General features: G+C 49.8%; 1 protein-coding gene across 1 annotated transcript in view; it reads left to right on the top strand.

Moving 5' to 3' along the window:
- LOC143957711 (hydroperoxide isomerase ALOXE3-like) overlaps window positions 1-10,239 on the top strand; it is a 181,562-nt gene extending 171,323 nt beyond the window's left edge. The window contains exons 13-14 of the mRNA XM_077467406.1: window positions 9,546-9,716; window positions 9,908-10,239. Coding sequence (XP_077323532.1) covers window positions 9,546-9,716; window positions 9,908-10,087 — 351 coding nt within the window. The 3' untranslated portion in view covers window positions 10,088-10,239. The remainder of the gene's footprint in view (window positions 1-9,545; window positions 9,717-9,907) is intronic.
- Window positions 10,240-16,750: the final 6,511 nt, after the last annotated feature.

The raw sequence follows: 16,750 nt of genomic DNA, 5'->3' as shown, positions 1-16,750 counted from the left end.
GTGCACCGCTCGTTCTATGTATCCATTGCTGTTTATAAGTGCTCATAAATGTGAGTACCCTGCTGCTAGTTTTCAATAAATTTAAAATACAAAACTACTACACCATGAAGTATCATTTCTATGCTCTTTGAGGTACACCAGCCCTGGGACAATACAGTTGGGGACGCAAGGAGACTCTTATTATTATTGTGATTACACTGTAACCTTACAGCTGTAAGGTAAGGGCACACCTATTCACCCACCGGACGGAGGGAAGAAAGGATTACCACACTCCTGTGTTTGCATGATTTATGAAGCACCAACACTTGATTTAATTTTTATTTATTATTCTTTGACTTTTTTGCTGCTTGCAGTGTTTGCACAATGGAATACATATATTGTATAGAGTATTAACCTATGTTCATTTGCTGCTATATATCTTTGTGTGGCTTTTCATTGGCACATTTAAGGTTTGACACTTGGCACTTTTATGGTATCGGCTATTTTATATAGATGCTTTTCTTGCAAATTTTGCACATATAAGTTTTGACACTTGCCACTTTCTTTTATACGTATTGAGCTTTATTTTATTATACATGAGCATTCAGATTTCACTCAGTTTGGATTACTGTTACTAGTAATATTTTGGTTTATATCACACCCATCCTATAGTGTAATCCTACGTATATGCTAGCTATAAGAGGTGAACATTGATACAACGTATTCACAGCATATGTCCATTTCTACATCCCTATCACATTTTTCTTGTTTCCATCCTAGTGAACTATCACTTCCTCTCATCTACTTCTCTCCCTTTTCTTTTATTTTCTCTATATACTGTGCGGCACTACCACATACAGATACCCCCTGAGCTATAATTGGCCACAGGCATCCTTCCTGTGGCCAATTATGGCTCTCCTCGCTGCCAGCGCTGTGATTGGCCAAGCATGCGGGGTCACGGTGCATGCTTGTCCAATCATGAGCCAGCAATGCACTGCAATGGCACCCACAGAGTTCTGGCTTCACCGAACGGGCGAACAGCCGGTGTTTGAGTCGAACATGCGTTCGACACGAACACCGAGCTCATCCCTATTCACCAGTAGAAACAGGGATCAGGCAAAGTTAAATCTTTCCCCTGTGCAGCTACAGTAGTGATAATGTACACAGCACTGTCTTTATCCGGTCTGCAAATCACATTTTTGTCCTCATAAATGTGACGACCGTAACTCCAATGCCGAAGACATCTGACATACCGTTCATAAAGCTCCGGTGAAAAAGCTTTTTTCTGGAGCGGCTTTGGTACCTTTAAATAGCTCCAAACAGGCCTCACGGTTCTTTTCAATGACAGTCATAATGTCCCTTGGAACAGGGGAATTCTAACCCGTACTCATTACCTACTCTCTTATGAAGAAGTTTCTGTGACCTTGCAAGTCTCGATAATGCACGGGCACTTCCTTCACCGGGTGGTATGCAGGAGTTTGGGGACCAGTGTACCAACATGGTACAACATGTCGGTTCTGGGAAGACTTTGTATGCCCCACTTTCTCCAAAGGAGGCATAGTGACTTCAGTAACGGTAGTAGAAGCAGTGTCCATCTGCTCCAAAGTAGTTTCCTCGGCAGTCTCAGTAGTATATGTAGCAGCATCTCTCTCAGGAATATCAACAACGACAGGTGTCACAGCTGTGGAAGGCCTTACCAAAGGAGCGAAGATGGCCGACGATTCGGTTGTCACGCCCGTGGCCCAGTACACGCGGTAGACTTTTGGTGATGCAACTAACTGCTCCACTTTAAAAGTATACTCTCCACACTTGTTGCATCTAGAGAATGGCCGAGGGTTGGCGACCAGGCTGTCGCACTTTCCGCATAGAATACCCAGGCCCTCGATGTCTCCAGTGTTATACATTATAAACCGCCCCTGCGGCAGCAGGCAAATGCCCGTGTCAGTGAGCATAGTACTAGGCAGCTGTATTCCTGTTGGACCCCTTCCAAGGGGCATCCTGGGTCCTGATGCAGGCTGCATACCTGAAGCACGGTACATCCTCAAAAACGTTTTCTCCAACACTCCGAGAAAATATAAACTGGTCTTTTCTCCTTCCGCAGCGCACTCTCAGACGGTGCCTCGTGCAGGAAAGAACAACTCGGACTCCTCCCACTGGGATGCTTGGGTTGCACAACTTTGCAGGCTTTTCGGCAAGGGCTCCACCCCGCTTAGGCACCTCAGTGAAAGTCCGAGTAAAGATGGCGCTGATGGCGCAGTTCAAAACACAAACCTCTGTCCTTGCTTTACCACGTGTACAGTTCTTTTGTGGGGTAACGGTAAAATCCCGGATGAACCCCCACATGTAGCACTAACCCCCAAAGGAGCTGCTGGTTAGATTTGGGCTTACCGTTACCTTTGGTGTCTTCTTCTGGCGTGTCTAGGGGGTGTCCCGTGGTAAATAGCCCAGTAACTTGAGACTGATAATAGATCCACTTGAATGGATTTTATTTGCAAAAACTTTGTCAATTGAACAGTCTTTCAACTTGGGATCAGAGGGTTGGAAAATGGAGTTCAGGAACTCTTAATGTCAAAGTCCAAAAAACATTAAAGAACTTGCTTACATTGACTGCATCCAGAGAATAGCCATTCGCAGCTGGATGATCACTCAAGTTTGACAGTCCCTCTCTCACAAGGCCTAGCAGCCAACAAGGTGCCCACTGAAGAACAAAGTCTTTGCCACAGACGTTGTTGCAGAACATGTAGGGAAACTAGACTTGAAACACTTGTAGGATACCTGGATCTTTCAGCCTGCTTGGCGATATTCACAAGTCCGGATTCTCTCGGTTACTTCAGCCCTTCCAGGCTCTTGTTAATAAAACCAACCCGTCCATGGTGTTCTAAAGAGTCCTCCCCTGGAATGCTTGAAGTACACTGGATCTCTCCCGAACCGGAGAAGACACCCAACCACCTCAGAATCCCTCCTTAGTTTCCCTGCCTCGGGCTAGCCAGCCCCGAGACATCAAAGTCAGGTGGATTCGCACCTCAGGCCAGAGCCCGGCGGTTGGTTTGCGGCAAATTTTGTGTGTTTGCGATTCGCCAAACCGGCAGACTTTTGCCGCTGTTCGCCCCGGCAGACATATGCGTTTATATTGTGAAAGAATTTTGACCCATGATGACACATCCATCATCCATCATCCATCATGATGACACATCCATCATTTCCACTACCTTATAAATAGACCTGATCTGGCGGTCATTTTACATTCTGTCTTATGTCAGTGTAGGGAGAGGTTGCTGTGTGGAGCAGGGACAGACTGTAGTGACACAAATCACTAGCTATTAGGTCCACAAAAGTCCTTTTAAGGACTGGTATAGGTGTAGTACAGTATATAGGGTTCAGTGCACTGCTGTGCTGGTGATTGCAGCTGTCTTTTGTCATTTTAGGAACAGGATGCTGTGTGGAGCAGGGGCAGTCAGTTTAATCACTAGCTATTACTGTTAGGTCCACAAAGGTCCTTTTAAAAGGACTGATATAGGTGTACAGTATATAGGGTTGTGGTGCACTGCTGCTGACTGCTCCCCAATTTTGCAGCTGTCTTTTATCAGTGTAGGGACTGAGGGACAGTCTGCAAATCACTAGCTACTAGGTCCACAAAGGTCCTTTTAAGGACTGGTATAGGTTTACTATTTGGTGTGCAGTATATAGTGGTGTATTACACGTATAAAATACTTGCACATATAGAAAGCATAGTATAGTGCATTTCCTCTGTGCAGCATTGTGACTGCTGAGCAGTTCTGCAGTGATACTACAAAGAGTGACAAAAGCAATAAAATAAAAAGTATTATAACTGGTGTGATAGACCAGTGGCCCCCAAAAACGACAGATTGAAGCGGGGTGTTATATACCTCATTCCACATGCATACTGCACTTCTCTAGAGACTTTAGTCGCAGAGTCATTTAAAAAATGACAGGCAGAGGAAGAGGCAGGCCCTTCCGCAGGGGTGGTAGGGGTAGGGCAGGAGCAACAGGCTTGAGCCAAAGTGGCAAATTGCAGAAGGCGCGTGCGATTACGTCAAAGGACACGCCAGACTTGGTTGAGTGGCTCACTCAGCCTTACTCTTCTGCACCCTCCTCATCCTCTCGATCTGCACCCTCTTCTTCACTCTCTGATGTGTGCACCCCCAAAGACACTACCACCAACACCACCACCACCACCACCATATACCCTCCGCTTGAGTCACAGGAATTATTTTCCGATCCATCACAAGACATTGCCGATGCACAGCCACTCTTGGTATTGGATCAGGAAGAGGAGGTAGCAACAACCACCACTCAGCAGTCTGACGACAGTACCCAGATCAGCCCAAGGAGGAGGTTGGTCCCCAGTGTTGCTGCCTACTCCGAGATCTCTAATTATAGCGGTGGGGAAGGTGACGTCGATGATGACGTGTCTAGTGATGTCACGTGGTTGCCCACAAGAGAGGAAGAGGAGGGGAGTTCAGAGGGAGATATGGACCAGCAGATAGGGAGGAGAAGCAGGCGGAACTTAGATTGCACAGGAGGGACAAAGCAGACAGCTAATGTATCAGGAGCGAGGCATCAACCATGTACGGTCACATCTGGCGCTCCCAGGACGCCGGCACATGGCTCCGCAGTGTGGGCTTTTTTTAACGTGTCCGCTGCTGACAATAGTGTTGCCATCTGCAATCTTTGCAGTCAACGCATAAGTCGCGGTAAGCCCAACACTCACCTAGGGACGACCGCCTTAAGAAGGCACATGAGCAGCCATCAACGAGCCCAGTGGGAGCAACGGAACCCACAAAGCCACACTCCAGGCTCTCACCGTCCAGCCTCGTCTTCTACTTCTCCTCTCTCCTCACAATTGTCCTCCACTCCACCTGCCATCATGCCGTCCTCACGTTTTTCTGCGAAAAGGCAGGCTTCTGTGGGCCAAATGTTTGAGCGTAAAAAAATGATGACGCCGGATAACCCTCTTGCCCAACGGTTGACAGATGGCTTGTCAGAACTGATAGCCCGCCAACTACTGCCATATAAACTGGTGGACTCGGAGGCCTTTCAAAAATTTGTGGCCATTGGAACACCACAATGGAAGGTCCCAGGAAGTAAATATTTCTCACAGAAGGGCATCCCAGAGCTATATGGCCATGTTCAGCGGCAAGTGAAGGTATCTCTGGCACACAGTGTCGGTGCCAAGATACATCTGACCACAGACACGTGGTCTAGCAAACATGGGCAGGGAAGGTATATCACTTTTACTGCCCACTGGGTGAACCTTCTGACAGCCATCAAGCATGTAACCCGTGGCACCCGTGTAGATTTGGTTTTACCGCCACGGATTGCATGCAGGCCTGGCTCTTCTTCTCCTCCTCCTCCTACTCCATCCTCCTCCCTCTCCTCCTCGGCTGACTCCTCCTTTTCCGCTGCTAGCGTCTCTTCTGCTGCGCCACCCAAGATCCCCACAACCTATTCGACATGCCAGGTGAGACGTTGCCATGCCGTGCTGCGTCTGTTGTGCCTGGAAGCCAAGAGCCACACTGGCCCGGCACTCCTTTCAGCTTTGCGTTCACAGGCAGATCAGTGGCTAACACCGCTCAATTTGACAGCTGGTAAAGTGGTGTGTGACAACGGTGCCAATCTGCTTAGCGCATTGAAACAGGGCAAAATTACGCATGTGCCATGCATGGCACACGTCTTAAACTTGGTCGTGCAGTGATTCATTGTCAAATACTCTGGGGTCCAGGACATCTTGCGGCAGGCAAGGAAAATCTTGGCTCATTTCAGAAGATCTTACCTGGCCTTGGCTCGCCTTGCTGACATTCAGCGGCAACAAAATCTGCCAGACAGACGTCTTATTTGTGATTACCCGACGCGATGGAACTCAACCTTCTATATGCTTGATAGGCTGCTCCAGCAGAAACCTGCAGTTAACCACTACCTGTACGAACTCTGCGGCAGAACAGGTTCCGGGGAGCTGTTTTTTTTTTCACCTCGCCAGTGGCTGCTCATGCGCGACGCATGCAGACTTCTGTGGCCATTTGATGAGATCACCAAACTGGTCAGTCGCAGCCATGGTGCCATCAGTGACATGGTACCTTATGCCTTCTTTATGGAGCGTGCATTGCATCGTGTCATTGATCAAGCTGTGGAAGAGCAGGAACAGGAAGATGAGGAAGTCGCAATGCTGGATGAATTCCCGGGGGGGGGGGCTATTCTATCTGAGACAAGTCAACAAAAGGAGTCTGAAGAGGAGTCAGAGGAGGATGGTGCATGCCGCGGATGAGGAGGAGCAAGAAGAGCATGCTTTAAACCTTTCTAGGATCCCTGTTGTTGTGCGTGGATGGGGAGAGGAGAACGAGGAGGACGACATTATCCTGGATGATGAGCAGGAGCCAGGCCACCACACCGCTTCCACTTTAGTGCAAATGGGGGCCTTCATGCTCCAGTGTTTTAACAGGGACCCCTGTATAAAAAGCATAAGGGTCAAGGAACAGTACTGGGTGGCAACGTACTTAGACCCCCGGTACAAACACAAAATGGCGGAAATGTTACCCCCATCACAGAGGGCTGTCAGAATGGAGCACTTCCAGGCCTTGCTTCGAGAAATGTTGCATTCTGCTTTTGCGTGCGCTGGCAGAGGAGCAATTCCCACTCCCAGAGAAGGAGTTGCAGGTACCAATCCAACAGCGCCTGCAAGAAGAAGCCTGTTTGAAGATGTGTTGGTGACTTCTGATATGAGATCATTCTTTCAGCCGACCCATCGACAGGTCTCATCCGGATCCAGCATCAGGGAACGCCTAGACCGACAGGTGTCCGACTACATCGGGTTAACGGCCGATGTAGATGCTCTGAGGAGTGATGAACCCCTAGACTACTGGGTGGGCAGGCTTGACCTCTGGCCAGAGCTTGCCCAATTTGCAATGGAACTGTTGGCTTGCCCCTCGTCCAGTGTCCTGTCCGAAAGAATGTTCAGCGCAGCAGGGGGGATAGTGACCGATAAGCGTACTCGCCTAGCTCACGACAGTGTTGACTACCTCACATTTATAAAAAATTAATGAGGCATGGATCTCGGAGGAATTCAACACATGTGACCAGTAGACCATGTATATGCATAACTCTATAAACAATTTATTTAATCGAGCACGCGGACCTTTTTTCTACCTTTGGCCCACTTCCTTGTACAAAAAAAGCACACCGTACTATATGCCCGTACCCTCCTGTTTGAAAAGGTTGAGCGGTGTCATATTTTTGGGGCCCAGCAGCGAGTTGCTGGTATCAGTGCTGGTGTTAGTGCTCTCTATCTCGGTGCTAGTGTCAGTGCTCTCTCTCTATCTTGGTGCTGGTGTGGTGTCAGTTCTCTCAATCTCTGTGCTGGTGTGGTCTCAGTGCTCTCTATCACGGTGCTGGTGTGGTGTCAGTGCTCTCTATCTCGGCGCTAGTGTCAGTGCTCTCTATCACGGCGCTGGTGTCAGTGCTCTCTATCACAGCGCTGGTGTCAGTGCTCTCTATCACGGCGCTGGTGTCAGTGCTCTCTATCACAGTGCTGGTGATCATCTCCTGCACCCTCTTCATAGCCTGCACTTACCTTTCCTCTCCTCCATTGCCTTCATGCGCTCCTGAATTGTCAACATTTCACAGATAAAAAAAGAATGCTTGTCGTTGTCGATCCCAGATTCACTTCATACTTTTGTTATGTCAGTGTCCATGTTGTGGGACTATGTGTGCACAGCTAGTAAGTATTTTGTGGCTGAAAATATGACCTGTAGGTTTTTAAGGTTCGCCTGTCATTAAAGTTAATGGGGCCCACCGCAAACTTTTGGCCGCGTTCGCGGTTCGCGTTTGTGAAACGTCCCGTCGGAAGTTCGTCCATCACTAGTCAGCACATCATAATGGACCCGAACCCCGAACCGCGTGACATCCACATCTTAAATACCCTCTCCCAGAAAGCATAGTGAGAGGGCCACTCCCACTGACCTGGCTCCAAAAGAGAGTAACTGACCGCCTGACCAGACTATAGTTCCACGCCTACTAGAATAGACAGTGCCCCCTGTGGCCAGGCTGAACATTTCATAGCCCAATCAAACCGATGCAGAGGTCTAATTTAGACAAAATTGTACCCAAACCAAACTGTAGTTTAGGAAAAGTTTAACTTTGAAAAAAAACTGCAAAGCGCATGCTCTTCAGGAGCCACCGCTACACATACATTAACCAGATGCACACCAGTATAGAAATAACACAAGCTTTATATAAGAAGAGAGTAATACCTGTACATACAGTACATCCAGTTTACAAACCGGTATTATCAATAAAGGCCCCGATAGGGGCCCTGGTGGAATTGTGTACCTATAGCCAGGTGTATATAGGTATTAATAGAGATCCGTCCTGATAATTGTTGCAGCAAAGTCCAGATGCAGCAGCCCTTGATCATAATGCAGCTTATTTGTGCAGATAGGGACTCACAGATAAGGACTCACAAGTGTGCAGATAGGGACTCACAGATAGGGACTCACAAGTAGGGATGAACTCCGGCGTGTTCACATGGAACATACGCAGAACCCGCCAGGAAGTCGGCGCAGCAGTGCGCTAATCACAGGCAGTGAGACATTCCCCCGAAGCGCGGCTGCAGAGATCGACAATGTCTCACTGCCTGTGATTAGCGCAGCGCCGCGCTGACTTCCTGGCGGGCTCTGCACATGGTCCATGCAAACAGGCCTGAGCTCATCCCGACTCACAAGTGTACAGATAGGGACTCACAAGTGTGCAAATCGGGACTCACAGATAGGGACTCACAAGTGTGCAGATAGGGACTCACAAGTGTGCAGATAGGGACTCACAGATAGGGACTCACAAGTGTGCAGATAGGGACTCACAAGTGTGCAGATAGGGACTCACAGATAGGGACTCACAAGTGTGCAGATAGGGACTCACAAGTGTGCAGATAGGGACTCACAGATAGGGACTCACAAGTGTGCAGATAGGGACTCACAAGTGTGCAGATAGGGACTCACAAGTGTGCAAATAGGGACTCACAGATAGGGACTCACAAGTGTGCAGATAGGGACTCACAAGTGTGCAGATAGGGACTCACAGATAGGGACTCACAAGTGTGCAGATAGGGACTCACAAGTGTGCAGATAGGGACTCACAGATAGGGACTCACAAGTGTGCAGATAGGGACTCACAAGTGTGCAGATAGGGACTCACAGATAGGGACTCACAAGTGTGCAGATAGGGACTCACAAGTGTGCAGATAGGGACTCACAAGTGTGCAGATAGGGACTCACAGATAGGGACTCACAGATAGGGACTCACAAGTGTGCAGATAGGGACTCACAGATAGGGACTCACAAGTGTGCAGATAGGAACTCACAAGTGTGTAGATAGGAACTCCTGACTATCCTTATTAGTTTAATTGTTATCGGTGATCTATAGGGTCAATGGAACAGGCTGGCAACATTTACTGTATAAAGAAGTCAGCAATGGCAGTTCCCATATGTATTTGGTGTACACTTTGTGGTATCGTAACTTATGATATGTTCTTTCATTTGTGTTTGCCTCCTCTGCAGTTTGATTTCTACTCTTGGATGCCCAACGGCCCCACCACCATGAAAAAACCCCCACCCAGCACCAAAGGTGGCACTACAATGGAGACCATTTTGGAAGCGTTGCCGGATGTAAAGTGTACAGCTGCCGGTATCAGTACTGTGTGGGTTCTCAGCAATGAGCCCATGGACAGGGTGAGTGCCTGGAAGTGGTGAGAAGTAATACATAAATATGCCTTGGGCCTTAAAACTATATAACACATAATCTATGTCAAACAGAACCTGGCAACCTAATGCATTTCGGGGTCTAATATGGCACATCGTGATTATTTAATACTGAATGGGTGTATTGTAGAGAAACTCACACAAGCTCTCCTTCTTTACAGAGACGTCTAGGAGATTACCCTGATAAACATTTTACAGAGAAGGAACCACAAGACTATATAAGGGAGTTCCAAAGTGATCTGCATACGATTTCCACGCACATTCAGAAGCGGAACAAGACCATGCGTCTGCCCTATCCCTACCTGGACCCGAGTCACATAGAAAACGGTGTCTCCATTTAATAGTGATAGTGACGGGTCTGCTTTCTGACCCGGTTCTTTCTCTTTTGTTTGTGTTTGCATCTCTGCTTCCTACATGTGATGATATCCATGCAGACTATAATAATGTGGATGAAATCATCTCTTCTATCAGCAATAAAGGCTTTCTCAGTAAATATCTTTTTATGTAACAATATTTACCATATTTTCGCTGTTGTATTTCTGGTCCTCTCCTCTGGGGGGGGGGGGGGGCATATACTAGCGTTAGTCGTAAACTGAACATGACAACAGTTTGGAAAACATAAATAATCATGTAGCAGCCATAACCCTTGCAGGGCGGCTTTGGCTTATTGGGCTTACCAGTTACCTCCTCTTGGCCGGCTCTTCCACTTCTAGGGCTTCCCAGGGTTGATACTCAACGACTGACAGAGATGAAGTCCTTTTAAAAGGTTTTATTTTGCAGTAGTAACATCCAATAACACAGTCTCGTATAGGAACAGAGGGCACGGGGTGAAGAACTCAGGCACCTTGAACTGCAGGTCTAATAAAGTATCTAATTCCACCCAGAGAGTAGCCACTCGCAGCTGGGCACTTCAAGGCTGAACAGATCTCTAGCCAGAGATCACGGCAGTCAGCACGTTGACTCAAAACTTGAATCCTATGAACGTGTACAAGTTGTAACTAGGGGTTAACATGACATGTGAAGGACCTAACCCACAGTCACTTCAGCCCCCCGTTAACCATAATATCTCACCCCTCCAAATCCCCTCACAAATGACATGACAAGATTTTGGATTAAATGGCCTTGATGGCCTTTTATTAACAATTACTTTGAGATTAAATAAACAACATTTTAAATAACTCTTAACCCAATTTTTATGTACTTTTGGGGTCTTTGAGGGGAACCCACCGCACTGGTCACTGCGACAAACTTCTTTTTACTTTAGGCCTCCGGTCGCAAGCCCCTGGACCCGGAGACGGTACTCAACTTTCACAGTGACCCGCCTTTTACCCCTTCCAGGTTAACCCCCTGTTAACCAGAAGGTACCTGATAACCCCATCCACAGATGGGTACCAACCATGTTAAACCCCATACCACAGATGGGTACGAACCATGTTAAACCCCATACCACAGATGGGTACCAACCATGTTAAACCCTATACCACAGATGGGTACCAAGCATGTTAACCCCATACCACAGATGGGTACCAACCATGTTAAACCCCATACCACAGATGGGTACCAAGCATGTTAACCTCATACCACAGATGGGTACCAATCATGTTAAACCCCATACCACAGATGGGTACCAACCATGTTAACCTCATACCACAGATGGGTACCAATCATGTTAAACCCCATACCACAGATGGGTACCAACCATGTTAAACCCATACCACAGATGGGTACCAACCATGTTAAACCCCATACCACAGATGGGTACAAACCATGTTGAACCCCATACCACAGATGGGTACCAAGCATGTTAACCTCATACCACAGATGGGTACCAACCATGTTAAACCCATACCACAGATGGGTACCAACCATGTTAAACCCATACCACAGATGGGTACCAACCATGTTAACCCCATACCACAGATGGGTACCAAGCATGTTAACCTCATACCACAGATGGGTACCAATCATGTTAAACCCATACCACAGATGGGTGCCAAGCATGCTAACCCCATACCACAGATGGGTACCAAGCATGCTAACCCCATACCACAGATGGGTACCAAGCATGCTAACCCCATACCACAGATGGGTACCAACCATGTTAAACCCCATACCACAGATGGGTACCAAGCATGTAAACCTCATACCACAGAGGGGTACCAACCATGTTAAACCCATACCACAGATGGGTAACCAACCATGTTAAACCCCATACCACAGATGGGTACCAAGCATGTTAACCTCATACCACAGATGGGTACCAACCATGTTAAACCCATACCACAGATGGGTACCAACCATGTTAAACCCATACCACAGATGGGTACCAACCATGTTAACCCCATACCACAGATGGGTACCAAGCATGTTAACCCCCATACCACGGATGGGTACCAACCATGTTATATTTGCATATAACATCCATATTCTCCTCCTTCAAAGATCCAACCACTGCCATGGGCTGTCCGTACAGCCCCTATTATAATTAACCATACTCAGGAGGGGGGGTGGGAATCTTTTCCTCTGCCGCTCACTACTGACATCACTCCCCCTCCTGCCTACTAGCTTTCTAACCCGAGCGCCTCCCCTGCTCCGGCCACTCCCCTTTTATTAAAGGAGACAAATTATTTATCCCTACAAGCATGACTGTGCTGTCCACACCTGTCATGCCGTCCCTACGCTTATCCTTTTCTCTCCTTCTGCTCCGGGACTCTCTGGAACCTTTTTCCTCAGTACCTGGAACGTTTCCCGTCTCCTCAATGGCGCTGAAAAAGTGTGGATTCGTCAATGTCCTTCCCAACTCAGTAACCAGGCACTTCCCAGGATGCCACTTTTCGGCCCTCCTCCGAAGAGTCCTCCCCCGGTCATTTCCACGAGCTGTGGTGCCCCTCCAAGCCGAGAGCACACCCGGACACCTTGAATCCTCCCTCAGTTACTGCGCCTCAGACCAGCAGGTTCTGAGACTCGGGAACAGACCCCAGACCAGACGGGTCTACCGGAGGCATCCAACAGGAACGTGTTGCAGGATGTCGAACACCCCGTCACTGGGACCACTCACGGGGCTACCCCGGTCCTGGAACCACAACAGACCACACAGGCCTCACGAACTCCTCTCTCCTAAACATGTGACCCACACCTCTTAAGTACCCCTTCCCAGACTCCTCAGCAGGCCCCGGCACTCCCACTGATTGGTTCCGAGAAGGCTGATACCCAAAACATCCAACCAGGCCTGGTTCTGGCCTGTCATGTGCACCTCACCATTCACATGACCAGGCAGAACTTCCGAACACAGCCCGGCCAGACTGGTGCTAAGGCCTACCTACACAATTAACCCTCAGAACCCCCAACTGTTCTGAGGGGAAAACGAAATTTACATGCGTGTGACATTTCGTCCAAAATGCCATCCGCTACACCGCAATAGGTCCAAATGCAGAGTACCGTGTTACACGTGCATTTTTGTTTGTTTGCCTTTAAATTATGTTATTCCTTCTTCACTCCACAGCTAGAAGATGCTTTGTATTTCTAGTCGCACCTTCTTTTCTGTGTGTCTTTAGTTTCTGTTCTGAGCACATGTAATCGCTGGAGCTACGCCCGCTATGATTTTCTGACCTACAGTGCCTTGCAAAAGTATTCACCCCCTTGGCTTTTTACCTATTTTGTTGCATTCCAGCCTTTAGTTCAATGTTTTTTTTAATCTGATTTATATGTGATGGTTCAGAACACAATAGTCTAAGTTGGGGAAGTAAAATTAGAAAAATAGATCAATAAAACTATTTTTCAGAAATAAAAAACTGCTAATTGGCATGTGCGTATGTATTCACCCCCCTTTGTTATGAAGCCCATAAAAATCTCTGGTGCAACCAATTACCTTCAGAAGTCACATGATTAGTGAAATTATGTCCACCTGTGTGCAATCTAAGTGTCACTAGGAGGACCACATTTCCAAACTGCCATTTAGGGACACCCCCCCCCCCCCAGGGGCATATGAAATCAGTGGGATGGACAAGGGGGACCGTGGGATGGACAAGGGGGGACAGTGGGATGCACAGGGGGACACTTGCACATACTGACTTGTCTCTGACTGTCTCCCCAACCTCTTGGTTCTCACTTCTTTCTTTATAGTAGGCTATTCCCTAAAGCCTGCGCTCTCCCTGCCAGACTCCTCTTCCTCCTTGCTGTCCTGGGACGAGGCGAGCATCCCCTCCGCGCCTCCGGTCTGCCATGTCAGTGAGAAGAGAATCGGTGGGGCTGCGCTGGAAACTACACTTCCCAGCATGCAGCGTGGCACACAGAGCCCTCCATAGAGATGAATGGGGGAGGTGGCTTGTGTAGCTTGTCTGAGCTGAGCGGACATGCTCCCTGCCAGAGCAGAGTGGACCTGCCCAAGCAGAGCCGACCTGGCCCCTGCCCAAGCCAAGCAGATCCGCCCCCTCGTCCGAGCCGTTTATTAGTGTGGCTGTGTGTCCTTATTTCATTCCGGGACACTGTATTGACACAAATATGAATTCAGGGACAATCTCGGGCAATCCTGGACACGTGGTCACCCTAAGTGTCACATGATCTGTCATTACATAGACACACCTTTTGTGAAAGGCCCCAGAGGCGGCAACACCTAAGCAAGAGGCACCACTAACCAAACACTGCCATGAAAACCAAGGAACTCTCCAAACAAGTAAGGGACAATGTTGTTGAGAAGTACAAGTCAGGGTTAGGTTATAAAAAAAAAAAAATCCAAATCATTGATGATCCCTAAGGCCGCGTACACACGGGCGGACTGTTCGCCCAACCTTGTTCGGCAAACAGTTTCATCAAACAGTCCGCTCAAAATTTGCATGAGCGGACTTGCCCACACACGAGCGGACTGTTTGACGAACAAGGTTGGGCAAACAGTTCGCTCAACTTTTGAAATGAACGGACTCGCCCACGTAAGGCGGAGGCAAATCCGCCCATTTCGAGCGCGTGTACAGGTAGGCGGGGCCCGCGAAGGAGACGTCGCGGGCTCCGCCGCCTGGAATGGGCTTAAAGGGGAACCCCAACGCCGAAAAAAATCGGCGTGGGGGTTCCCCCCAAGTCCACACCAGACCCTTGTCCGAGCACGCTACCCGGCCGGCCAGGAAAGGGGGGCGAGCGAGCGCGCCCCCCCTCCTGAGCCGTACCAGGCCGCGTGCCCTCAACATGGGGGGTGCCTTGGGGAAGGGGGGGCCGCGCGGCCCCCCCACCCCAAAGCACCTTGTCCCCATGTTGATGAGGACAAGGGCCTCTTCCCGACAACCCTGGCCGTTGGTTGTCGGGGTCTGCGGGCGGGGGGCTTATCGGAATCCGGGAGCCCCCTTTAAGAAGGGGGCCCCGGATACCGGCCTCCCACCCTATGTGAATGAGTATGGGGTACAATGTACCCCTACCCATTCACCTGTGAACTAAAGTACAATAAAAAACACAACACAGAGAAAAAATATTTTATTGCACAGCTCCGGGGGTCTTCGGGGGTCTTCTCGCCGGACTCCTCCGCTATGTGTGTGTAGCTCTTTTGCTAGCGGAGGAGTCCGGCTTTCTTCCTCCCTGCCGCCGGCCTCTTCTCCCGACTTCGGGGGTCTTGTCCCCCTCTTCGGTTCTTCTGCCGGGCCACCGCGCCTGGTCCGGTGGCCCGGTCTTCTGTCGCCGTCTTCCGTTCTTCTGTCGCCGCCTTCGGTTCTTCTGCCGGGCCACCGCGCCTTCTTGTAGCTCTTTTACAGGCGGTGGCCCGGTCTTCTGTTGCCGCTGTCGTCGCCGCCGCCTTCCGTTCTTGTTCTTCTTCTTGTTCTTCTTCTTCTCCAGGAGATGTTGACTCGACGAGCTCTCCGGCCGGAATGCCAGAGCCGCGCTGTGCGGTCACTTATATAGTGACAATGGGGCGGTGTCACATGGTATATGTCACATGGGTTGGTCACATGGTGTCCCCGCCCCCTTACGATGTCATAGTCCCCATGTGACATCAACCCATGTGACCAACCCATGTGACATATACCATGTGACACCGCCCCATTGTCACTATATAAGTGGCAGCGGAGCGTGTCCCTGGCATTCCGGCCGGAGAGCTCGTCGAGTCAACATCTCCAGGAGAAGAAGAAGAACAAGAAGAAGAACAAGAACGGAAGGCGGCGGCGACGACAGCGGCGACAGAAGACCGGGCCACCGCCTGTAAAAGAGCTACAAGAAGGCGCGGTGGCCCGGCAGAAGAACGGAAGGCGGCGACAGAAGAACGGAAGACGGCGACAGAAGACCGGGCCACCGGACCAGGCGCGGTGGCCCGGCAGAAGAACCGAAGAGGGGGACAAGACCCCCGAAGTCGGGAGAAGAGGCCGGCGGCGGGGAGGAAGAAAGCCGGACTCCTCCGCTAGTAAAAGAGCTACACACACATAGCGGAGGAGTCCGGCGAGAAGACCCCCGAAGACCCCCGGAGCTGTGCAATAAAATATTTTTTCTGTGTTGTGTTTTTTATTGTACTTTAGTTCACAGGTGAATGGGTAGGGGTACATTGTACCCCATACTCATTCACATAGGGTGGGAGGCCGGTATCCGGGGCCCCCTTCTTAAAGGGGGCTCCCGGATTCCGATAAGCCCCCCGCCCGCAGACCCCGACAACCAACGGCCAGGGTTGTCGGGAAGAGGCCCTTGTCCTCATCAACATGGGGACAAGGTGCTTTGGGGTGGGGGGGCCGCGCGGCCCCCCCTTCCCCAAGGCACCCCCCATGTTGAGGGCACGCGGCCTGGTACGGCTCAGGAGGGGGGGCGCGCTCGCTCGCCCCCCTTTCCTGGCCGGCCGGGTAGCGTGCTCGGACAAGGGTCTGGTGTGGACTTGGGGGGAACCCCCACGCCGATTTTTTTCGGCGTTGGGGTTCCCCTTTAAGCCCATTCCAGGCGGCGGAGCCCGCGACGTCTCCTTCGCGGGCCCCGCCTACCTGTACACGCGCTCGAAATGGGCGGACTTTCCGAGCGGGAACAGTCCGCTCATTTCGAAAGTACAG

The sequence above is a fragment of the Lithobates pipiens genome, unplaced genomic scaffold, assembly GCF_037356315.1.
Source record: "Lithobates pipiens isolate NorthernLeopardFrog02 unplaced genomic scaffold, aLitPip1_a1.2 Scaffold_55, whole genome shotgun sequence".
In the NCBI taxonomy this organism is placed as follows: Eukaryota; Metazoa; Chordata; class Amphibia; order Anura; family Ranidae; genus Lithobates; species Lithobates pipiens.
Note: the sequence above shows the minus strand (reverse complement) of the source record. Positions and strands in the feature narration are given on the sequence as shown.